This window comes from Camelus ferus, chromosome 6 (genome assembly GCF_009834535.1).
Source record: "Camelus ferus isolate YT-003-E chromosome 6, BCGSAC_Cfer_1.0, whole genome shotgun sequence".
NCBI classification, from domain to species: domain Eukaryota; kingdom Metazoa; phylum Chordata; class Mammalia; order Artiodactyla; family Camelidae; genus Camelus; species Camelus ferus.
The window spans coordinates 82516037-82541468 of NC_045701.1; the positions used below are offsets into that span (position 1 = coordinate 82516037).

General features: G+C 48.4%; 2 protein-coding genes and 2 long non-coding RNA genes across 12 annotated transcripts in view; 2 read left to right on the top strand and 2 right to left on the bottom strand.

The window, feature by feature from the left end:
• DGLUCY (D-glutamate cyclase) overlaps positions 1-11799 on the top strand; it is a 120281-nt gene extending 108482 nt beyond the window's left edge. For 6 of the 7 annotated variants that reach the window (XM_032482512.1, XM_032482513.1, XM_014558778.2 and 3 more), the window contains 2 exons: positions 6605-6756; positions 10622-11799. In XM_032482512.1, coding sequence (XP_032338403.1) covers positions 6605-6756; positions 10622-10771 — 302 coding nt within the window. In that variant the 3' untranslated portion in view covers positions 10772-11799. Of the gene's footprint in view, positions 1-6604; positions 6757-10621 lie in introns of those variants that run through there. The other variant, XM_032482514.1, reaches the window with a different exon arrangement.
• Positions 6185-25393, bottom strand: LOC116664384. The gene is made up of 3 exons (XR_004320900.1): positions 25383-25393; positions 21756-21759; positions 6185-6558 (listed from the first exon to the last, which is right to left on the bottom strand). It is a non-coding gene; the product is annotated as an uncharacterized LOC116664384 (long non-coding RNA).
• The window catches only part of GPR68 (G protein-coupled receptor 68), a 28177-nt gene continuing 18028 nt past the window's right edge, over positions 15284-25432 (bottom strand). For all 3 annotated transcript variants that reach the window (XM_032482517.1, XM_032482516.1, XM_032482518.1), the window contains exon 2: positions 15284-18540. In XM_032482517.1, the coding sequence (XP_032338408.1) occupies positions 17327-18442 (1116 nt within the window). In that variant the 5' untranslated portion in view covers positions 18443-18540 and the 3' untranslated portion in view covers positions 15284-17326. The remainder of the gene's footprint in view (positions 18541-25432) is intronic.
• LOC116664383 lies at positions 18112-20960 on the top strand. Its single transcript, XR_004320899.1, has 3 exons — positions 18112-18235; positions 18946-19120; positions 19789-20960. It is a non-coding gene; the product is annotated as an uncharacterized LOC116664383 (long non-coding RNA).

Consider the following 25432-nt stretch of genomic DNA (forward strand, 5'->3'; position numbering starts at 1 on the left):
TATACGTCCTGAAGAGCTTGGTTTGCTGACCAGTGTGCATTCTGCAGCTAGGCAGGCAGGCTGGGATTCCAGGCAGCTGTAGCCAGGTAACAGCCAGAGCTTGTGACCGACATCTCTTGTCTGGCCACGCCAGCTCTCAGGGGAGTTCGTCATAAGGGGCCTTTGTCATCTCAACCTTTGTTGCTTTGTTAGTGGTCTAACAAAGTTCTCTGCTTTCTTAGACTATTTTGGCGAGTGAAATTTCTGGATCTTGTGAGATCCTGTACATTCTTGTGGGATGCCTCTTTCATCCATAGTTAAAGCATAAAAAGTCTCACTGGTTTGAGTTGCTGCTAAGATGCTGCTCGTCAGTGGCCAGTTGATGGATCCTTTGAATCAGAAAAACTTCTAAATTGGTAAATTTTTTAGAGAGCTCTCATTGTAAACAGCTGTTTTATGGATACCTGTGGAAAGACCAGATTAAAAGGTGGAAAAAAACAAACAAACAAAGGCTAACCTTAAGATCTCCCTTAATTAAAGCAACAAGAACAACAACAACCTGCCTCCCCCCCCCAAAAAAAACCAAGGATTTGGGAAGCCCTGTCTAATTTGGTGTCTAAGCTTCCCTTGTGGGTGGTGCAGATGCTAATAAAAACCTTAGGTTAATTAAGAAAAGAATGGGAGGAAACCAGGGGAAAGTCAGGGTATTCTTCCCCAAAAGGTAGACATTTTTAAAGGGTTATTAAGAAGGTAAATAAAGCAAATATTGAAAGTTGCGGAATAAAGAGGACTCAGAAGGGGAAGACTCACAGGACTTGTGCAGCAGGATGGAAATCTTCAGATGGTTATTAAGAAATGGGATAAATACAATGGACATTGATGGGATTAAAACAGATTTTTCATACAGCACTACATGAGACTGGGCAGGCCAAAGGGACCCCCTTTGGTCCCCCAAACTTAAAGGGCCCCAGACAAGTCTCCTTTATTTACTCCAGTTTGGAGAAATTTTTAAAACTGGAAGGCAAAAATTACAATAAGAAATTTGACCAACAATCACTTGAGGCAACAATTAGATCAATTAATCAAGTTAAAGATTGACAAATGGGCCTGGGTCCTTTGGCTTAACCCCTCACTGCGGACCCAGAGCCTTTTACACAAGAGTGAGTGAATGGCTAGGGGGTGGAGAGAAGTTTCTGGGACTCCATGATGCAGGAACCTCACAAGTTGTACCAAAATCCATTGGTGGAACCCTGACTCGGGCCACAGAGATTGAGGAAAGTGAAAAGTACAAGGGTTGGTAAGATTATGACGGACTGTTTGAGCGGATGATAAATGAAGAAGTTATACGATGCTGCATGAGTGTTTTATGGGAATGGATGCTCTGTCTGGTTGGGAATCCTCCCACCCAGTATTGGAAGACTGAGACTTGTTGATGGGGTCCTAATGGAGGCTATGATTAAAGGTATACAAGTTGATGAGATTGAGGTGGAAGCTTATTTAAAAAATTGGTATACTTGAATGGACTTTATGAGAGGTGGTGATGTCTCTTTTGCCTGATTGTATTGTGAGGGTAGATGTTGTGTTTCACTGGGGAATGTTTCCACTGCCTCGTATTGTAAGACGGGGCATATAAATCCACCCTTTGGGCAATGTAGTTAAATATGCATGAGAGCCAACAGGGTGGCCTGAGCCCACACAATGTGAGATGGAAACTGGGGGCTAATACTGGGGCCTGGTAGCAACAATAGTGGAGGCTTTTTGCCCCTTGTGTGAATTGGTCTGGGGTTGACTTGAGCACTCATAAAGAGAGCCTTTCTTGAATGCCTTGCACAGACTTTTTGAAGGCATGATACAGTGAACTCTGAAGTTCTAGAACACAGAAGTCTTTTGATTTCCATTTTAATTGGAAATCTTCTCCCTGATATTAAGAAGTGAATTAAAGAAAATGCAATTGGATGGGCAGATCGGCCTTTTGATATGAGTTAGGTAGTAGCCCAGTTCTTTGGGGAACTGAAAGCAACTGTCTTTTTTCCTGCAGGTCTCTGCAAAATCAGAAATGTAAGCATCGCCTGCAGTTACCAGAGACTGAGCCCCATTAACTCAATCAGGAGAACTTAGAAAAAAAAAAAAAGGGAAAGAGGTCTTTTCAAAAGTACAAACTACTGGAAAGGCTCTCTCACCCAAAATCTAATTCACAGCATCCTTACTAAGATTATTTGTCAAGGGCATATACAACTCTTAAAGGTCTTTTCCACAAAGAGTAAAAAGCCTTCACCATCTGAGTGGATAAATTTAACTTAATCCAGTTGTTATTTATAAACTAGTGAGTTTTATATTATGCCTGATTCATGACAAAAGTTTTAAAATGAAAGCTCTAAGGCCCCTGGTTGTGTCTGCCTGTATGTCTATGTATGTATGTTATAGACAGGGTATTTTCCTACCGTCTGATGGTATTGCCAAAATTTGTAAAAGAGCTCTCTTTCATTGGCTTAAAAGTAAACACTTATGAGTTGAATTATTTCTAAATATAACAGACTAACTCAAATCTTTTTTCAAGTTCACATGATCTATGATTAACTTTCAGTATACAGAAACAAATTTAAAGTTAGTGCTTTAGTGAGAATAGACATGTCTTTAGAATTATCAGCATTAAATATAAAACTTTTACTCTACTTGGGTTTACTAGTCACATAGATTCATATTATCTCCGTTACAAGGTTTGTCAGCAAGAAAAACAGCCTGGGATGGTGGCTGACTGTGTGTAACATCTCCTGAAGTTTTCATGGGCACTTTAAACGTGTCTGGAACAAATGATTTAGAGAAATGTAAATAGGATAAGACTTAGAAATAGCTTCCAAAGTTCCAAGTTCTTTTGGTAACTTAAAACTTTATAGAGTTTTGCTAAGTTAAGTGATGGGAATTCGTTGAATGTCTAGATCATTTCCAAATAAAATAAGATATTGAAATTACTAAGCAAGTCTAAGTTTACCTCCTTTTTGTCTTCTTGTTACAAAAAAAACTAAAGATGTTTGGATCTATTAGAAATGTGTCTTATACCACATTGAGAAAAAGAAATAATTATGCTGTTAGGAAATGTATGTTGCTAGAAAAGTATTACTTCTATTAATACATAATACATGTAAAATATACATTATGAAATGTATTTTTTAAATGCTGGCATAACAAACAGTTCACAATTGTTTTCTTCTTAGTTTTCAGTAGAAATTAAGGTTTTCTAGGGTTAAGAATTCTAATGAACATATTATAGAACTACTAAAATTAATAAAGAAAACATCTGCATATGTGAGGAAGTTTTTAAGAAGGTATAAGGAATGGGAATGCATTTCGTTAAGGTAAAATAAAGTAATTTTGTCTTAAAAAGAGGTTTAAAGAAAAGGGAAAGCATAGGACAAAATCTGAATGTTAAAAAAGGGAGTTATGGAAGGTTTATGGAAAAGGAACTCTAACCCTAACCCTATCCCTAAGAAAAGGGTTTTGTGTGTGGTCAGGACTGGCTGAGATTAGAATAAATTTGAGTGAATGAGTCTTAATATTAAAAGTAAGCTGGTACAAAATTAGAATCTTGTCTTCCTTCTCTGTAAAAGAAAAAAGTCTGTTCTTCATAAGGAAATTGTAAAATATTTTTCTTTACCTTTGAGTAGTCCGCCTAAAAAGAAGGGTTTTATGTTTTATCAGAATAATTTCTTATGTTGTTTTTATCAGGTCTTTGATTAATTAAACTGAGTCTTTTCAGTATTATAAGAACTATGTAGTTAAAAAAAAAAACCAGTTATTTGCCTGTGAAGTCTTTGTGACTTTGATTAAATGGATAACTAAGTATGGTTTCGCAGTGACCTATGATCCTATTTCACCAAGTGTTTTTAAACCTTTTGATATCTTTGACAGACTTCCCCAAATCAAATTCTAAATGCAGTAATTTTGACCGCTAACTAACTTTGGGATTTTTCAGAGGGCCCCTGAAAAATCTCAAAGAGAAGTATTAAACTAATTAGGCTCATTGGGTATGTTTAATTACATGGGAAGCATTGTCAAGTACATGATGATAGACCTTCATAGGTTATTCTGGATGAATAAATGTTATCAACATAAATATTCTAGAAATTATATAAAATCCTAAAAATTCAGATATGTACTGACATAATGTTATTAGTCATAATTCTAGTTATTATCTTAAAATGTTGTATGTTACAGAAATAACCAGGTTCCCTTGTCAACTGCATTATAATCAGATCTTTTACCATGCTATTTTAAGTCTTTTGTCATTTATAAAGTTACTGTTTTACACTGATGATTTTAAAAAATGCTTCACCTTCAAGAAAGTTCGTAGGAAATACTTTTTGACGAATATAGGTTTCTGAAAACCTTCAGATCAGACCACTGAACTGGGTAAGAAATTACAGAGCTCTAATGGAAAAGCCTGATGGCTTCATAAAACTGCTAACAAAAGGTCAAGATCAACAAGAATTAATTACATGGGACTGAATGAACTGATAATTATAATTCTAATTTTTATGACTTTTTGTCTGAAATATTATTGGCTTTTTAATCTTTGTTTTCCAGATAAAAGAAAACCTTTCCTCTTAAGCTAATTGCCAGTTAACAGCAATTTGATAAATTATACCTTTGTAAGCAGAATTGAAACATTATCTTTTGAATTGAAAAATTATCTTTGTTCTCCCTACCCAATCCCTCTAGAATTTCAAAGCTCTTAGAGAGTATTCTTATTTTCATGACAAAATAGTTATTTACATAAGTTCACTAAAATTCTGTTTTACTTGTAACAGGACACAATTAGAAACACTGGTTTTATTACCAATGTTTTGACTGGGATGTCGTAGTTGAGAATATGCATAGACTCAGTTGTGACAAGACAGGTTTAAGGAACTAAGGTTGACTTTATGGCACCATAAAGAGCCTTAGAAAAACAGCCTGGTGCTCTGTTTATAGGGTTCTCAGTGCCCTACCAGGTGAGTAAGGAAGGTCAATTCTTGGCAGTATAGGAACCTCAGGATATTTTGGGGGCCTCGAAAAGAGAGGAATTCACTCAAACCTATAGGTATTACAGGTGAGTCTGATGGCAAGTTCTTGGCATGGGTTTCCTGGCCTTGAGAGGCTATTTAACGTTCAATCTGGAGATCCCTTATAAATAGTTCCAACAAAGCAGATGTAAAAGAGCCTGTATCATCAATTACTATTACGTAAATAATCAGGTCAAGTTTAATGAAACTAAACTTATCTTGCAAAGAAATTAGTTCCTAGTTTGGCTATCTTGAGTAGAAATGAGACTGATTTTAAAGAGAAAAAATGTCTTTCTATAGAAACTATAATACGTACTTGCGGATATTAGATTCTGGCTCTGTTAGTCATCTTTGAAGTCTTGTTTTTCCACCTGTAAACTGGACTGGATCCTGAATTCTTCTGATTTCCTCAAATATTTGGCTACAGCTTTCCAAACAAATGTTTCCAATTTTTTTCTGACTTTTGACTTGGAATCACTGAGAACCAAAGTTGCCCTTTTCCTGAAGCCCTGCAAGTTGAAGCTGAAAAACTTGATATAAACGTGAGAGAGGTCACCGCCATAGCCCACATTTAGACAATCTTCATGCCCATTGCTGTCTAAGCCACTCAGAAAGTTTACCTGAACACCTGATGACATCATCAAAGGCATTTCAAACTGCAAAAGATGCTTTGAGCCTGACATCTAGAAATCTTCTCAACTGGCAGTTCTCAGGACTCAGACCCTGGGTTTATAATCTACTCCAACTTTTATTTTCTTTCGTCCCCATAGAAATGCCTCAGATTAAATACCTGATTGCTTGCACCTCATAAGCCCAACTTTGAGAGCCCACCTGTATCAGCACCTCCTGAAATGGGATTAACTGGACTGACCTATTGTCAGGAGGACTGAGAGACTGGTTTAATGAGAGGAGACAATTCACCAAGTCAGCTTCTGGACTGAGACTTCTTTAAGAAGTCTCAAAAGCGGGGATGTAAGGAGCAAAATCTGCCACCCCAAAATGTGCCTCCTTGGCATGAGGATTAATCTAGGCTGATTAGTTTTAAGAAACAGAAGACTCACGAAGTCTTTCTGTTCAGCTCCCCCTTAGCTGCCTAAAGGATTTAGATAAAGGGCTTATTCCCATACTAGCACCTGCCACCAGGGATCCCTGCAAAGAATCTGTGCTAGGTATGCTGGGGACAGCTCGGCAAGACCTAGAGCTCCGAGTCCACTCTCTGTCCCACTGTCTCTGCACGGCTCAGAATACAGTTATGGACCAATCATTTCCTTTCCAGCTCCATGTGAATTGCCATCCTCCCCTTTGAAGTCCCAAACCAGTGCCCCCAACATCCTCTTTTCTTTAGCTGAAGATGGTATTTAAGGTGAGGGCTTCAGCCATTCGGGTGTTTCTCGGTTCTCCTGGATTTCTCCCATATATACATGTTATTAAACTTCTGTTTGATTTTCTCCTGATTTTAATTGGTTTCACGTCAATTTAATTGTCAGACCAGCCAGAAGAACCTAGAAGAATAGAGGAAAATTTCTTTCTCCCAGACAAACTGCATGACCTTTCCAGTTCTATGACAGAATCTTTTTTTGTTCTAGGCGTTTCTAACTGGGGAGGTTATGCCTTGGCCTGTGCGCTGTACATCCTGAACTCATGTGAGGTCCACAGCCGTTACCTGAGGAAGGCAGTTGGGCCCTTCAGAGCACCTGGGGCACAGAGCTGGACTCAGGCTCTCCCATCTGTCGCTAAGGTAACATACTCTAGCAGGCCACTCTCATGGACACAACTTTTTTCTCCAGATGAGGAGTAGACGTGGTATTTCAAGCCATAAGCCAGGGGCCAGCAAGGAATTGGGGACCCACTGGGTGGCTTTTGTGTGGGCTCCTCCAGCTGCAGAGCCAGCTGTGAAGGGCTGTGTGCAGTTCTGGGCATTCCCCATAGACCAGCTGCTGAGATCTGAGTCTGGGCTCTGACTCCGTAGTCTGGGGTCTTCCTGACGTGGCTCAGAAGTTTCTGGATTCCTGGCAATGCCAGGGCACCGTGCAGAAGGGACAGGAAAGGAGGGCTCTGGCAGCTGCAGTGGCATGTTCAGGGAAAATGCTCTGCCCTGATGGGGCCCAGAGGGCCTTCTGTGCTTTCTTTGCACTTCCTGGATCTGAACTGGAAAAAACACTCAGAGGGCTGCCTCACACATGATTCCTGATTCACACAGACACAAAAGACTGAACCCAGCCAAACGAATTCACGCAGCCCCAACCCTTACCCTCTGGGGGTGGAAGTTCTCCTTCCACAGTTCCACCCAGTCTCTCATAAATACATGTGCCATCCTTATAAAAAAAAAAAATAAAAGGGAACATCTTTAAAGCAAAAGTAAAAACGTGTTTGTTGAGCCCCGGCTCTGGGCCAACCCCGGGCTTGCTGTGGGAGACAGTGAGGGGTAGGGAACTCGGGATCCACAGGGGAGACAACACCTGAAAGGTGATTTAGGAGCCAGGATGGAAATGCCACACTGCTGTGGAGACACAGCAAACAGGTCCTTAGCTCATTCTGAGAGCTCAAGGAAGGCTGCCTAGAAGAGGTGGCACTGAACTGGGTCTCAGAGGCTAAGTAGGATATAAGGAAGAGGAGAGGAAGTGTGAGAAGGACCTTCCAGGCAGCAGGACACACATAAGCAAAGGCGCAGGGACATGACGCAGTGTGGTGTGCAGGGCATAACTAGGTTCGTCGTACTGGAGTTCTGCAGTCACTCCGTGGGGCCCTGGATGCTGGGCAGAGCTGTGGCCTGAGCTTTGGTGAAGCTGGACTGGTTAGAGGGTGGAGGAATGTCCTTCATCTCTGCTCCATGTGTTGTTTACAAGTAGGGCCTCTATATTCAGGGACAGTTCGTAGGGGATCTGATTGCGACTGTGGCAGGAGTGGTCACCATACTGAGGAGCCCAAGGAAGGTGGCCACCACCATCCAGGGCACACCCTGCCCACTCTGGCCCTTGGCTGTGCCCAGGGGTTTTACTTGAGGGCAAAGCAAATGGCTGGAGAGCATTCCCCACACCTTGTTAGGAGCCAAGAACTGATTGGAGACACCTTATAGAAGGAACTTTGGATGGTGGATGGGTGGATGGACAGCCTGATGGCGGGCGGGCTAGCTGGCTGGCTGGCTGGCTGGGTGGATGAGTGGATAATGGGTGGACGGACGGATGGATGGATGGATGATGCAGAGGCAGCAACATGGTCTCTGACCGCATCCTGGCTCCCACTCTCTCCCAGCCCTTTCATCCCATTCCACTTTTCTTTCTATCTTTGTTTAAACTGAGGTATAACTGACACAGTGAAGTTGTACAGTGGGTGAATTTTTACGTATGTATACACCCGTGCAGCCACCATCAAGATCACGACACAGAAGACTTCCAGCTTCCCAGGAGGCCCCTTTCTCCCACCGCGCTTTGAACAGCAACATCACCTACCCATGAATATCAGCCCCTTATGCTCCAAGCGTGAATTAATAGTGACCACCCCTACACTCAGCCTGGAAGCCCAGAAGTCATCCTGGGGCCTCTTTCCCTAGGCACAGTGAACTAGGCCCCAAGCCCTGCCCACTCTGCTGGCTTCAGTCTTCTGTCCCTCCCCTCCTGCCCTTCCTGTCTCAGGCAGCCCCCAGGTACTCTGCCTCCTGCCACTCCCTGGTCAGTTCTCCTCCCCTGCCACCACCACCTCCACTTGGTGGGGCCTCCTGTAAGATGGTGTGGTCATTCCCTGACTCCTGGAAATTTGCAGGCAGTCACTATTGGCCCAACTGTTCCCTGTGGCTCTTACAGGCTGAGGGCCAGCCGGTTCCTAAGCTGCTGACTGATCTCATGCACCCTGAGGACCCCAAGGGCCCTCGTTGGAACCCAGAAGGATGTGGATGATGGGGCAGGCAGTGTGCTGGGAGGAACTGGTCCTAAGATCCCAGAAGCATTGCCCCATAAAGAAAGGATGTGACCCAATGGAGAAGAGAAATGGGGGAACAGATACCAAACAGAAGTTGGAAAATGCCATTCGGGGCTGGGCAGCCCCTGGGAAGGGCTGCTAGACAAAGAGCTTGCCTGGAAATCCTCCTGGGCCCCCCTCCCGCCTTGTCCCCCAGAGAAGAATGGAAATGCAGGCTCTCAGGCCAGCGGAGAGTAGAGACACATCTTGGGTGACATTTACAAACACTTTCTCCATTGTTTTGAAGTTTTCAGTGAGTGCTCCCCAGACCCCCTGGCTTGGCCCATTCTCACTCTTTCGTCACCTATGGTCTTAGTCATGCCTCGTCCAGAAAGTCTTTTTTGAACCACTTCAATAAATGGAGTTGTGTGTTCCTGCTCTGTGCTCTGATCACCAAGGACTGTGCCTGCCTGATTGCTCATCTAGAATGTGACCCCAGGGACGAGGACTGTGTCACATTCACCACTGTATCCCTGGTTCAGGGCCTGGCACATAGCAGGTGCTCAATAAAACTCCAGTGGGTGAGGGAATGAGTGAGCAAATGCCTGAGCAGGAGGAGGAGAGCCCTCCTCATGTCTTTCCTAACCCTCCTGTCCTAGATTCCTCTGTCCCCTTCCTTTGTTTGTAAAGGAGGAGGAGGGTGTGCTTTACTTCTGCCCTTGGGCACCATCTTCTCTCCTGTGACTTTGCCTAAGATTCACCTTCCTCAGGGGGACCTGAGCTATTACACCAGGGACGGACACATTAGTGGCTTAGACAGTTGGTTCTTTGGGAACTTCTTTTTAGAGGGAGATAGAAGGAGGCAACTCAAATCACTTAAAATAAAAATCAAGTCAGTTTAAGGAAGATAGCACTGGGCTAAAGACCTGGGAACCCAGCCCTGCCAGTAATAATCCAGCTGATTTCATGAGCACCTATTGTGTGCCCAGCACCATGCTAGGTGCTTTATTTGCATTATCTCATTTAGTCCTCACATCAGTTCTCTAAGGAAGCATTGTTATTATCACCAACCGCCCCATTATACAGATGAGGACACTGAGGCACAGAGAGCTTAAAATACCCAGCAGAGATCCAAGTCCGATCTGACTGATCCCAAACCATTCTGCCTGCTGGGCCCAGGTTGGGGCTGCATTTTCTGTAGCCCTGCTCCCTCCAGATGCTCCCACAACCATGCTGGGGGAGATCTAGACCATGACTGCAGCAGGACGTGGCCCATCCCCACCGGAGGCTAACAGTGGGGTCTCAGGAGGAACTGGGGCGTCCGTGGCACAAAGGCAGATAACGCAGAGCTGGGCAAGATTAGGTTGGCCGGAAGTAGCCACGCAGCACCTGCAGAAGTGAAGCTTTAGTGTTTGTTAGGAAAATGCAGTTTTCCATAAAAAGGCTACTATTCAGTTACATGAAGAAATAGCCCAAACTGTTCAAAGTGACAGCTTCTAGGGAGTGGATCTGGGGGCTGATGAGGGATGTAGGACGCTGCTATTTTTCATTATGAGTTTCCCAGTGGCATTAGTATTTTTAACCAAAGTCTTATTTTTAAAAAAGAGACTATGTCAAGTCGAACACTCTTTTTCCAGTTAGAAATGTATGTATTTCTTTCTTTTTCCTCCCCCTCTGCTACTTCTATCTCTGCCCCCATTTTTCCCCAGGAAGAAAAAATGTTGAGCATCCTGGTGCGGCACAGAGTCCGGAGTGGAGTCTCAGGCCTCGTGGGCATGGAGGTGGACGGGCTGCGCTTCCACGACACTCACGCCCAGATGATCCAGAAGCTGGTGGACGTCACCACGGTGCACGGGTGACCATGCTCATTAGAGGCATGGGGGGTGCGGACCAGATGGTCACGCCTGGATCTAGGGAGGAGGGCCCCAAGGGCCCCAGCTTCCTTCCACAATAGCCTTGCAAATAAACCCTGGCTTCACACTGGCCTGGGAAACTTCATGCCCACCTCCTGGGAGGGCGGTGCAGGTGATGTGAACCAAGGAAAACACTTCTCTGGGGGTTCCAATTTCTGCTATTGTTCCTAAGTGTGGAAGAGGCATTGGTTTCAACCCTCCTCACCAGGGCTTCTTCAGATCACCCATGGAGTCTGCTCTGAGAGTCTTCTGACCGATCACTAATGGGGACACCAGTGAGCAGTGAACTGCCAGGCAGACATGAGGGGGCCCTGAATAATCCCCCAGGCTCATTAAGAAGCAGCAAAATATACAACTGTGTAGTGTATATAATGAAGCTCTGGGGCATCACTCAAGGTTTACTCATCACCACCACCGACAAAATATTTATACCTTTGAAAATCTCTTTTTCAAACAGCATTTTGTTTATTTAGGCAAAAGATGCCTAGAAGCTTATGTTTATCACCATCTCCTCCCTCTGCCCCTCCCCATCTGCTCACCCCAACTCCGAAGCCAGATTCTGCCCTTCTTGCATAGGAGGGCGGCCACACTCCTGGCGCCCGGGGGTGGGTCAGGACCATCCAGGGCTTAGATCACTCACAGAGTCCTCCTAGACAGTCATCAGCTTACTCTGTCTCCTTCACTACCTCCCACTGCACGTTCCCCAACCAAATCCAAGGCGTACTCACTGACCACATCCCATGACACTCACTACTGAACCAGTAGTGTATCTTGTGCCGAGTGATGGCTGGCTCATCCAGATGGAGTAGTCCTACTTCCCAGCTGCGGCCCCAAACATTTATTGTGTCTATTTTATTTTATTTCCTTAAACATGTCTAGTTTGCTTCCTTTTGGGGCATTAGCTCTAAAGCATGGAACACATGCTGTAGAAATTAAATTGTACACTCAACAATAAAACCTAAGTGTTTAGTTAAGTGATTTGAGGTTAACTTCCAGCACTCCCTACACAGGGCGTGGTGAAGCCCCCAGCCAGTAGCTGGGGTGCGGGCTGTCGTGACGTCCCTTTGTCATTCTGGTGGGGAGTCCCCACTGCAGGTCTGTGCTCCGGCTTGGTGAGGCATCAGGGCTCATGTGGCCTCTGTAACATGCTCACAGTCCCTCTCCATCTGTGACTTCTCACAGCTCAGTGACCTGCCTCAGCTCTAAGCCTCACTGGCCAAGTATCCTCCAATTATAATTTGTGCCCCTGACTTGGGACTGCAGAGCTGCACGTAATGGGGGCCTCTGAGAGTGCACCTGACATTGTTGAAATCTTGATGGCTGGAAGAGAGGAAACCATATCTGCTAAGGCTGCCAGCCCTCTTCTGACTCATATTTGGGGGGAATACACTAATGGGCCTCTGGTTTTGCAGTCGTAATAGCAGAAGTCTATCCCGGCATGGGGAAGTTTGTGGCATGACTGTGTAATAGGTTAGCTTCCCTGTGGGCAGAAGTTTACAGGGAGATGATTAAGTTGTTTGGGAAAGAGGCTAAGACCTGGGTGGAGCCCAGAGAAAGCTGACAGTAGGGGGTCCTAGTTCTCGAGTGAGGCATCCAAAGTACCCCCTGCAGGGAGAGACAGGCTGTGGCCCTGCAGCAGGGGCTGAGGTCCAAGGAAGGGCCAGGAGAAGGCTCCTTGGCAGGGTCCAGCCCAGAGACCACAGGAGCTCTGAGTTCCAGGATGCAGTTTTATGCTTTTCTGTTCCATAATATGATTCCTGCTCAGGCCTTTAGTTAAGTTTTGCTTGAGTTCATCCTAGTCTTGGCTGCACTTTGGGGAAGGGCTCGTGTCCACTCTGAGGTGCCATGGTGAGCATGGCTGCCACCTGGAGAAGCTTACAGGGGATAAGAGGTGACCTACAGGAATGGTGGGGAGGCCCAGGGAGAGAGATGGGCTGGAGCATCCACCAGGATGGATTCTTAGGGTGTGTGAGCATCCCTGGCATTTCCACGAATATTGTTGGGGGGACGGTCCTGGTAAGCAGTACCTGGGATGCTCTGTGGGTGTTCAAGGGCAGGCTGGAGACCTTGGGCAGCCTGAGGTGCACATGTCCCATGGACCCTGCAGGTGGGCCTGGAAGGTAAATGAACCAGGAAGGAGGTCAGGGCTCCTTAGTCCCCTGGCTGTCCTCTGGCCACGTGCTGCCCCATTGCTTACCTGAGCAGGGCATTCCTCTGGGGTCATTTTCTGCCTCTCATTGCATAGGCCCTACTGACCACCAGCCCCACCTTAGTCCATCCCACTTTCTGCCCATTCCATGGGGGTTCCACTGGCTCCACAATGACGTCTAACTCTCAGATTCAAAAGACCACTGCTCTAGGCAGGATGGAGAAGATGTGACTTAACAGCATTTCACATCAACTCAGTAGATGTCAGTGATGTGATGTGCTTGCCAGAAAGGCCATGGCATCAGTAGAAGCACAGTGCGGTAAATGGTCCTTCTGTCCCCAGTGCAGCTCATAGTTTGCTTCCAATCCAAGCATCATCTTTGAAGAGGTGAGTGTTGTTCAGATGGGGTACAGGAAGGTGAGTGCTTAAAGCCTGTTATGTGGAGGTGGCTTGAAGAGCTGTCTGTCAGAGTCTGCCAGACCCTCACCAATTCTGCTTCCTCTTCCTGCATACAAAGGAAAACTACATTTCCCAGCCTCCCTTGCAGTCACACTGGGGCTGTGTGACTGGGATCTGGCCAATAGAGTGTGAGTAGCAGGAATACCAACTACTTCCAGACTTCGCGGTAACCTCTCTGTGAGGATCTTTTTATGCTCCTTCTCCTACCTGTATGGATGGAAGGGGAAGACCCCAAGATAATGGAAGCTCTTGATGGACGAATCCTGAATCACTGCCATCGCTTGGGAAAAAGACTTGCCAGAAAGTAGTCACTCATGAACAGGAAGTAAATTTTATTGTTTTAAGGCAGTGTGATTTGGGGGGTGGTACATTTGTCACTGCATTATAATCTAGCCTTGCCTAATACAAGCTTTGGAGATTTAACACTGAGAAGCAGGCTATGAGAGTTGTCTTCAAATACCAGTACCTAAAGGGTCGTGTGGCTTCAGGGGTCAGAACTAAGCCCACTTTGGCTCATTAGGAGTTAAGGGTTTTTGCCCAACTTTGGAATGACTCATCTTAGGTAGGAGTGACTTGGTGTCACTGGTGGTTTTTGCAGAGAAACTGGGGGAAATCTGAGGGGAGGGGAGCATCCAGAGGATAATTCATAGAGAGGGAATTGGGTATCACAACCTGTACAGTGCATTTCAACACCAATACCTAATGTCTCATCTACCAATATCTTTCTGACGGTTGTTGAATTAAAGCAAATGGAACTGAAATCCCACCATTTCTCCCAGAGTACTGGGCATTACTGTGAGCCTAGGGTTATTACCATCAAACGCCATCACCTTGCCAGATGAATTCCCGGAGGCTGCAGGAGTACCAGCTCCAAGAAGCACATTCTTCAGAAAAGCCCTGAGCCAAGGAGAGTCAGATTCTGGCTCTCTCTTGGTAGTAGAGCCAGAGGAAAGCAGCAGATGGAGATGGATTCTGTGCTGAAATTTCTCCCACACTTGTCAAGCCAACCCACGGACCAGTGTGTGTAAACAGGAAGATGAGCCTTTATCTGGCTAAGCAACACTGGTGAATAAGAAAGGAATCTAATGGCTTTTGCCACCTTCAGTCCAAACCAGATGGATCTCTTCTTCCACCCATTCTCTCAGGAGAGAAAGGAGTCTTAATCCCCAATAATGCCTTACTTAGTCTGTTTGGAAGAAGGATAAATTCTTCCGGAACACTCCAGGACTCCTGGACTCTGACCCAGGGAGGGATTAAGTGACTAAAACCAAATTTACGTTTTAACATGATGCAGTTAATCCTTAGTGATAAACATGGAGCCTGCCACTGTCAAGAAGAAGCTCCAGCCTAGGAAGGCTGATCACCAAAGGTGGGGCTCCCTAAACAAAACCCCAGCAGTGAGGAGAGCCCCCAGGAGGGGGGTGCAGTGAGAAGGGGATGGTCTGATCAAGCTCCCCCTCACTGTGAGGAGCAGTTGCTTAGTGGGTTGACGGAGTTCTGTGTCCAAGGACAGGAAATGATATTCTCTAAACCTCAGGACTGAGCTGTCCTCAGAAGGGAAGTGGCCAAGTTAAATCCCAGAGTGGATCAGCAACACCGTGCTATAGAGCTTAAGACACTCCATGAATCTCAAGAAGAAGGAGAGAAGACCCTACTTCACCTGAAGGCTCCATCCTTCTTGGTCACTGGTGGGTAATCGAGGACAAATCCTCTAATTGCGCTGTTAGAGTTTTCTCTGAGAAAGTCAATCACTGAATGTCCCTGACTCTGTTGGATATTTCACGGGCTCTCTAGATCCCCCTGGTGTTAGAAGACCCTCCTTCCCCATAAGAACTGCAGCACACTCCACCTGTGGCTGGTTACTTTGCTTTATTTGTGACTCAAGTTTGCTACATAAATCCATTGCACGATCCAACACATGTATACTTGGCATAAAAGAGAGGACAGTACAAAAATACAACTCTTGATAGTGAATGGAACCATCCTCAGCTCATCCCAGTTTATCCCAGTGGGAATGTTTAAGATCAAAATGAGGCAGCATGGAGGGCTCAACCAGTGCTGCTGCCCCAGTAAGATCCTGGGTTGGGGCTGGGTAGGCTTTTCTTGGCCATAAGGCCATCTCAGCCACCTTCAGACCTGGTCCCTTCCTCCTCCAAGGAGGGGAAGAGAACCTCCCCAGGTTATGGGAGACCTTTCAGAAGTAGCTGGTGCAGCAGCTGCCCATTCAAAGCCAAGTGCAGCCCTGAGGCCTCCCTTCCTTAGGGCCCTCCACCCTGGGCCGTCAGCCTCTGGGCACCCCTGACAGGAGGGTTCAGAAACTCAGAATAAGTTTGCTTCTGGGAGAGGGGAGGGGAGGGAGGGAGAGTGATTGAAGAAGGTGCTCTCCCCAGTTCTCCCTTTAGCAGATTCCAGAAATGTTCTACTGATGCCAGCTTCTATCTTCCTATCCCTGGTCCCTCCCCAGGGTTGAGCCCACCTAGCCCGTTGGCTGTGAGAGCTCAAATCCCAGGCCTTGAGGGAAGTCAGAGCTGGCTCCAGCCCACCGATTAGGAAATCTAAAGGGCTAGCATTTCTGTAAAGGTGGGCAGGTCCCTGGAGCAGCAAGAAGCTCTTCTGGTCCTTGGTATGTTCACCAGGGCAGGGGCTTAACATGATTGGACACGAAGTTGCAGGAGAGATGGACCCTGTACCCAGCCTTGCAGGACGGAACAAGAGACAGTGGTCAGTACCCTGGGCTGCATGTGGCCCACAGGCCCACCGTCACTCTCTAGGTGGGTGAGGTGGGACATCCAGCAGAGGAGCAGTGCTGGAGGACAAAGGAGGCACAGCAAGCCCAGGGCGCTCCTCTCCTTGTCACAGAAGCTATTTAAACCACAGTGGAGCTTCACCCCAGGCCTTTAGGCTGCGAGATGCCAGAGAACGCATCTCTGTTTTGTTTTGTTCTCAGAACTTAGGGAAAATGTCATGCTCCTTTCTGAGACTGCTAGGTACTCTGCAGTGTGTGTGGCAGGGGACACCACCAGCAGTCACATAACCCTAGCCTCAGTGTCTTGGTGCATAGCTATCACGGTGACCTTGGCATTTGAACCATGTACACACGCACACACATACACACACACACACAGTCCCAGGTTTCTGAGTGTGGTGCTTCTGGCCAGATAGGAACAGAAAGTGAGTTAGGAGGAATCTGTGTTGGACACACTGCTTGAGGCCTCTATCCTGACTCTTGAACTTCAGTGCTTCGGAACCACAGACATCATGCCCCACAGAGCCCCAGGGAGCCCTATGAGGCTTCTGTCAGCCATGAATCTGCTCACCTCTCCCTGTGACACTGTGACTGGGCTGGATCTGGGGTCTCCCCTACATACACTCTCAGTGCCCCAGACTCCTCCCCACCTTCCTTCTCCCCATCCAGCCTCCTAGCCCCACTCATCTTCCTCCCTACGTCTTTGTGGATTGGGGCTCAAGCGTTAAGGATGACAATACACCTTCGTGGGTCACCTCCTCAGGTAACACCAGTGCAACTGGACAGGTGTTACCTGTTACGACAGCACTGGAAGGCCCTGGCAGGCGTGCACCCAGGTACCCACCCTCATCTCCCAGCACCCCCTCACTCCATGTCCTCACACTCTGTGCCCCCCAACCCCAGCTTCTCTTTGGAAACCTTCTGGAGGTGACCAGGTGACCAGGTCTTCCTCCCCCCAGCAGCCCAGCCAGCAGCAGCAGCCCCATAGGACTCAGCCCTACGGCTGCCTCCCTGGAACCAGAGAGGTCTGGCTGCAGCCCAGGCCCGTCGTCCCCTCCAGCAGAAAGAGGCACCTGTACTTAGCCAGGCTGGCGGCAGGTGTCAAGCCAGCCGAGGCCTCGCCCCACCCTGAACGTGGGTGACCCGGCTAAGCCAGCCCGCCCACGGGGCACCCTCTTGCTCCGGACGGGTGCGGGTTCTGGAAGGCCGGGTGGAGCTTCGCCAGCAGCTCGGGCTCCTCGCTCTTCCCGGAGGCCTCGGGGGCGCCCAGCGGGTAGGCCTCCCGGGCGCGGCCGGTCCGGGCGCAGGTGAGGAAGGCCAGGCAGGCCCCGCGGAGGCGGGCCAAGTCCCGGTGCGTGGTCTCGCTGACGAAGCAGTAGAGCACGGGGTCGGCCACGCAGTTGAAGCTGGTGAGGAGGAGGGAGAAGTGGTAGGCGTTGAAGACGCCCTTGGCGAAGTCGCAGCTGGACTCCCAGAGGCTGCGCACGAGCAGCAGCACGTGGTAGGGCAGGAAGCAGGCCAGGAAGATGACCACGGTGCTGAGCACCAGCCGCTGGATCTGGTCCTTGCGGCTCTTCTGGGTGCCGTGGCTGCGGCGCACGGCCCGCAGGATGCCCCGGTAGGAGGCCAGCAGCAGGCAGAGGGGGAAGAGGAAGCCCACCAGGAAGCGGTAGTAGTTGATGCCACGCTGCCGCGGCTCCAGCGGGTAGTGCTCGAAGCAGACGCGGTGCTGGTCCTCGTCCTCCACCACCTCCTTGTGCATGAGGAAGTAGATGCTGGTCAGCAGCTCCTTGACCCAGATGACCACGCTCACGGCCACGGCGGCCTTCAGGGTGCGGAACTGGTGGAAGCGGAAGGGGTGGGCCACAGCCAGGTAGCGGTCGATGGAGATGCAGCAGAGGAAGCCCACGCTGATGTAGATGTTCTCGTACAGGAGGATGCCGCACACCTGGCAGGACAGGTCGCCGTGGGACCAGTGGTCGTGCTGCAGCACATACTGCAGCCAGAAGGGGAGCGAACAGATGTAGAAGAGGTCGGCCACCGTCAGGTTGCACAGGTACACACCCAGCTCATTCCGAGCCTTGATCTGCAGGTAGCCAAAGTAGAGGGACAGGCAGTTGGCCGGGAAGCCCACCACCAGCACGGTGACATAGACCACCGGGGCCAGCGTCTGGTGGATGGTGTGGTCAATGGCACAGCTCAGCGAGGCGTTGTCTGCACTGATGTTCCCCATCTTTGGGCCTGAAGGGGCCTCACCCCTCATGGGCTCAGGAGTAAGCCAGTCTCTCTACCAACATCTTGTTTCTAGGATGTAGTTCCAGCTGTATCAAAGGCTAGGCCTCATTGGCGATGGGTAAAGCCCTGAAAGTCAAAGGTGGAAAGGCATAGGATAATAGGAGCTAACATTTATAAGCACATACTGTGTGTCAGGCACTGTTCTAAGTGCCTCACTTAGTTTAGAAGGTGATCCAACCAGCCAACTCCAACTCAACTAGAGTATGTGACTGGATCACACACCAAGACACTGAAACGTGATTTATGTCTCCCCAGCCCCCTTCTCTGGCTTCCTGTCCCTGATTTCTTCTTCAGGTCCCTCGGTGCAGCAAGCAAGGCCTAGAGCTCTTGTGAACGTGCTCCCATCCCAAGCCAGCTCTCCCAGGGAAGCTCAAAGTAAAGATCAGCCCCAACCCACAAGCAACAGTGACGGCCCCAGCTACCCTCTTCTACAGCAATAAGCACGATTCACATTTTTGTACTTGCTCCCAGGAAGGTACCAGGTCGGTCAACAGTGAGCCCACAGCCCCTCCTGGGGTCCTCTCCAGGCAGCATGGTAGAGGCTCAACCTCATCTAAATCCTGCTACCTCTCCTCCTTGGAACTGGGGACACAGCACAGGGGACATCACAGGACGAAGCCCTGAAAGATGTGCGCACCAGGCCACGGTCAGTTGTTTACAGGCTGTACAAGTCATTTACCCTTTCTTAGCCTCAGTTTCCTCAACTATAAAATGGGGATAAAAACACCTGCTCTCAGGGTCAGTATCAGGGTCACATAAAATGATAGATGTCAAAATGCCTGGCAGTGTTTTATTGGAGGCAAAGAAGCAAAGTCATAGATGGTATTACATTAGTGAAAAGTTCACCTTGTCAGGAATTTAACAAAGAAAATGCTGTTGCTATATACAAAAATACATTTGAACAAGACAGAATAAAATATTTTGTTGTAAGCCTGCTTTAGAAATTAATATATCAAAAGGAAAGGCCTGAGCTGCTCTGTTGATTTAATACTTCTGGCTCAGATGAAAAAACCTTACTGTGTCTAAATCAACCTTTTTTTTTTTCATAATCATCTTCCCAAGGAGCCTTTTTAGCCATTTTTTCCCTAACCACCCCTCCCCAGTGAACGTGAATACCCCAGCTGTACTGCGTGTCTGTTCATGTGTCATTGTCTTTTGGAGGGTGACAAATCATTGTAATATCTAAGATTTTTTTCACCCCGCCCCCCTTGAAAATGCAGTCTGTGAGGTTGCAAATTCCAAATGAATGGGGTCTGAATTAAGTTGTTTTGCAGTATCAGCAGATCAACCTTGCCCTTTGCTGTCTTTTCCTAGACAAGCTGGGACTCACAGACCAGAAGGGAAGCCCCTCCCACTACTGACGGACCACGTCTCACCACCTGCTGACCAGGGCCCCTCCCTCCGAGGCCTCCATCCTGCTGGCCCCTGGCTGGCCCTGCGGCCCCCAGAGCCAGCGGTCAGCCTGGAAGCTGGCACTGTGAGCTGGGCAGGGGCTCAGAGACATCCAGCCCAGCAGTTCCACTCCTGGGGTTCATGGATGATAAACTTGAGGGCTTCCCCTAAAATCACACGCTCAATCTTGTAAATATTTAAGTATATGCATCTTTCACGGAAAAGGGTCCTGTGGCTTCCATAAGATGGGACTGGCCCATAGCTGTCACCTCTCACCAGGACTCCCTGCGTCTCTGTAGCCAAGCCCTCCCCGACCCCAGTGCTCCCACTCATGCCCCGATCTTTATCTGAAGGGCAGCCACAGCATTCTTTCTAAAATGCAAACCACATCCTCCTCTTCCTTGCTTAAAACCCACTGAGACGGTTTCACAGTGGGTTATCACGCAGTCATACCAAACTCCTTATGGGACCTACAAGGACTGGCATGATCCTGTCCCAGCTCCCCCTACCTTGCCCGCCACCACCACACTCTTAGCCTCACCGGCCAGCTTTCTGTGCCTCGGTCACCCGGCCTCACTCCTGCCTCTCCTGGAGTGCCACTCCTCCCCTCCCCCACCCCCACCTCCATCTTCAGGGCTGGCTCCTTTGCTGCCAGACCTCAGCTTAAACATCACCCCCTCGCGAGTCCCTCCCTGGCCACCCGACTAAAGCAGCCCCCTCCCCTGTCACCATCACACCTTCCTATTTGCATGCTCCCCAGAGCGCCCATCGGTATGAGATTTTTCTTGTTTATTTACTTGTCTGGATTGTTGATGAATCTGTCTCCTCCATGAGGATGTAAATTCCAGGAGGGCCTCATGCACCTTGAACAGTGCCTGGCACATCATACAGGCACTCCTGAGTCCAATGGAATGAATACGTGAATGCTACCTCCCCACCATCCATCCCCAGAACTTTTTCAGCTTCCTCAACTGAAAATCCGTCCTCCTTAAACACTAACTCCCCATTCTCCCTCCCCTCAGCTGCTGGCAACCACCAGACTACTTTCTGTCTCTATGAATTTGACTGTTCTTGGTCCCTCATCTAAGTGGAATCATACAGTATTTGTCTTTTTGTGACTGGTTTAGTTCACTTAGCAAAATGTCTTCAAGGTTCATCCATGTTATAGCACACATCAGAATTTCCTTCCCTTTTAAAGGCTGAATAATATTCCATTATATGTATATACTGCATTTTATTTTTTTGCATTCATTTGTCTTTGGACATTTGGGTTGTTTCTACCTTTTGGCTGTTGTGACTAATGCTGCTCTGAACATGGGTGTACAAACATCAGTTTGAGTCCCTGCTTTCAGTCCTTTTGTGTATTTCCCCAGGAGTGGAGTTGCTGGATCATATGGTAGTTCTATTTTTAATTTTTTGAGGAACCACCATTCTGTTTTCCACAGTGACTGCACCATTTTACATTCCCACCAACAGCGTACAAGGGTGTTTTCTTGTTTTTTGCTTTTTGTGTTTTTGGGCTTTTTGCTTATATGTTTTGATAGTGAGAAGAAGGGGAAGAGGGGCAGCTGAGGCCTGTGACCCCTAAACTCTGCCCACAGCCTGGGGAGTCAAAATTTGGCCTCACTCGCCCTCCTCTTGCCAGCTCCCCTGTCCCTGAGTCCCAGACCCACACCTGTAGGTCCAAGTGGTTCCCCTGACTCCCACAGCAGCACAGGTCCCCGAACGGTCCCCAGGGGCCCACCCAGGAGGTCTGTGTGTCTGAATTTACCTCAGGTTCTCCACAATCCACATAAACTCAGCCTCAGGAAGATAAAAATTCATTCATAAGCACAGGACCCCCCCCCCAGACACCCACAAAAACAGGCAAAGGAAACCAAAGTGAAAACAGTCCTGTCAGGTCTTAGGAATTTGTTGGGAGTCACCTGGCCGAAGGCTATTGTTTGCTAGCGTTTGGGGCGGCCTGGGGCAGCGGTTTGTCCGGGCCTCTTTCCTAGGCCAGCTGTAAGCAAATTCTGGCAGCCAAAGTTAGAAATGCTCAGGTCTGCCGAGCAAAGAAGAAACATATACAATGTTTAGATTAAAGTACCTCCTATGTTCACTTTGGAGCAAAAAAGAGGGCTTGGGAATTCTAGAGCAGTGATTCTCAAACTAAGGTGCATCGAAGTCACCAGGAGGATTTGTTAAAACAGATTCCAGAGCCCCACCTCCTGCGTTTCTGACTCAGTGGGTCTGGGGTGGTGCTCACGAATTTGCAGCCATTCTCCAGGTGAGGCTGGTGCCGCTGGGCCCGTGGACCACACTTTGAGTAGCAGAGCATTCTTGGGACTGGAAGGTCTGGGGTTTCACTCCTGATCCAGTGTCCTCTGTGAGTTCCCAGGCTAGGGTGCAGAGGTGGGTGGAAGGGAACTTAGAACCTGGCAGACACCTGGGCAGAACAAGGATGTAGCCCTTGGGAGATCAGCAGCCTGATTCAGGCCCTCAAGACATAGTGAGTGAGTCTGTCAGGGCTCTCACACTTCGAATTTGCAAAATCTTTCACAGTTTACACAGCATCTCACACCTGCCCTCTTGTCTCATCTGCACAGCAGCCCTATTATTTCTCCCATTTTAGGGATGAGGAAACTGAGGCCCAGAGGGATGGAGTGGCTTGTCCAACAGTCCAGTACCTCCTGGTTTCACACCACAGGTATCTGTGAACCACCTGCTCAGGGCACCAGGCTGGACATGGGGACTTAGAGATAAAGAAGAAATGGCTCCTACCCTCAGGGAGCCTCCAACCTTGTAGGAAAGGAATGCCACGTGCACAAACGAGTGCCACTCAGGGCCGTGGGTGGTGGGTGCTGGGGGAGTCCCTTCCACTGACATTAAAGCTGGCTTGTCCTTTTGACTCCACACACACTGCACCTCCTCCATGATTTCAACCCCATCAATACTCTGATGAGTCCCCGACATCCTCCCCACCCCCAGGTGGAAGGTTGACAGAAACAGCTTTCTCCCACCACACGGGGCATGCTCGGTAAGGTCCCCTGCTTCCATCTTTTTCTCCACTAGTCTGTTCTTGGAAGTGGCGTCTCCACCTGCCCAGTCACTCATGTTGGATGGCTGGCCTTCAGTTTCTTCCCTCATCTCCATCCACAGCATCCATGTAATTACTCAGTTCAACTCGTAAATATTTCCCACATCCATCTCCTCCTCTTCAGCTCCCTCACCAATGCCCCAGATTGGTTTGGTCAAGACTTCCTCCCCCAAATCAGTGCACAGCCTCCGATGGGATTCCCTGTCTCCATCTCACCACCTGTCTCAAAGCCATCCTCCAGAACACAGATCTAAACTAATTACTTCTGCTTCAAACCCTTCAGTGGTTCTCCAGTCATCCATCCGTGTGCCTACCCATCCATCCATCCATCTGTCCACCAATTTATTCATTCATATAGCAAATCCTTATGAGTATCTATTATCTGGAAGGCACTGCACTAGACACTGGTCCCTGGTGTAACTCAAGTTGCTTTTAGTCTCACAGAAGAGGGGAGAAGGGAGGGGAGATAGCTCCTAGAGACAGTACAGGACTTCAAGGGAGTTCATAGGAGGTGACCTAACCCAGCCAGAAAAGCCTTCCTGAGCAGCATGTTACTCTAAGATCAGGAGAAGAGGGAAGGGGCAGGGAGAGAGAGAATGGGCACCTGTGGGGGACTGAAAGTAGCTTGGCAAGATGAGCTAGGTGTGAGGAGGGCGTGGCCAGAGGGGAGACAACAAGAAGCTGAAGAATCTGCCAACTGATTAGAAGCGGGGTGGGGACAATCAGGGACAAATCTGAGATGCTCCTCAGTGCTTGGTCCTACAAGCTCCCCCAGATTATTTGCTAGATGGATGGATGGGTGAGATGTAGCTGGCTGGGTGGCTGGGTGGCTGGGGAGGTGGATAAATAAGATAAGTAAGTAGAAGGATGAGGGGGCCGAGGGAGAGATGGGTGAGTGAGTGGGTAAGTAGACGGATGAATGGGTGGGTGGATGGGTAGGGGGTTTTGAGGCTGGGTGCTGGGACAATGGAAATATCACTAACAGAAACAGAAAAGTGAGAGGCAGGAATTGCTGTGGCTCCCCTCCAGCCACCTGGCATCTGCTCAAGCTGCCTGGGCTGGTCACAGAGGGTCCTGCTTCTTCACCCCGGCCTTATCACAGCCAGCCCTCCCTTCTGCCACTCCCTGAGGACAGGCACCCCTACATGGAAACTGCATCTTGCCAGGAGTGTCCCTTCTCTACCTCCTCTCCACAGGAAGCTTGCTCCTCAAAAATCAAAGGCACAGTGGATGCAAAGTGTTCTGTAAATGAAAACAAGTAGATGGGATGGAAGAATCAAGCCACACTGCATGAGCACCCTCCATGTGCCCAAACCGTTTCTGCACATTCATCCTCTCTCTCAACACCACTCTCATCAGCGCTCATTTGACAGATGAAAAAACTGAGGCTGCTCAAGATTCCACAGTTACAATGTAGGGAGCCAGGCTTTGAATTCAGACTGGCCCACGCTTTCCTTTACAACATCATGATTGTTACCAAGCAGCCACCCACCATCTCCAGGCTCCAGTCCTTCCTCAGAGATGCCACCACAAGGGCCAGCAGGCTTAGTCCTGGGCCAGCCTCCTGCACCTGGAGGATGCTCTGCCAGGTCAACCATTTCCTCAACACTCATTGAGGAACATCTGCTGTGTGCCCAGTGCAGGGATCCCCAAGGTGGCAGCAGTTGGGGTGAAGAATCCAAACACAGAGCTGCTGCATCTGCATCACTTTATCATCCAGCTGAGAAACCCAGCAACCCAACACCTAAGAGCAAACCTGCAGACAAAAGCCTATCAGCATAGAGGCTTCCGAGGACTTTAGCATCCAAGTCCAAGAGCAGTTACGTGCCCGAAAGAAAGGAAGGGCCTCTGACTCCAGCTAGGAGCTGTCTGCATGTTCCAAGCCAGAAGGCGGAGGTGCCCAGCACCGTCATTCAGCTGGCGCATAAACAGTGATCTAATCTGTCGCCCTTTGTTCCGTGTGGCGGCAGGCTGGCACGCGCACAGTTACTCACAGTGTCCCGTGGCTCTGCTCGGGGAGCCCCCAGCACTCAGAGCTGGGAGTTTCCTGTGGGCTCAGCTTCCCTTCCCTTTGGCTGGTCAAACTCCCACATGCTTTCAACAGGGCTGTTTCATTTCCTAAAAGTACCCTTTTCAGAGGCTGCTGATGTTTCCCTCTGGGGCAGGAGTAGAAATTAGGCAGCATTTTTTCCTCGGTCTCCAGCCTTCCCCTAAATTGCCTCACTCCAGCAACAGCAAGGAAACAGTCTCATTTCTAAAGCCCTCCTAACTGTTTCAAAGTTCAGTCCCATCTGAGCTCACAAAGTCACTGTGAACCCATTTCACAGAACCTGAAGCCCAGAGAGGCTCACCTAGTTGCTTAAATTCACACAGTAAGTTGGGGGGATCTGAATCCAGCATCCAGATCCCCAACTCGCTGCCTTTAAGCTCTTTTGACCACAATGAGGAATGCACTTGACCCTGTCACCAGCACACGCAGACATCATA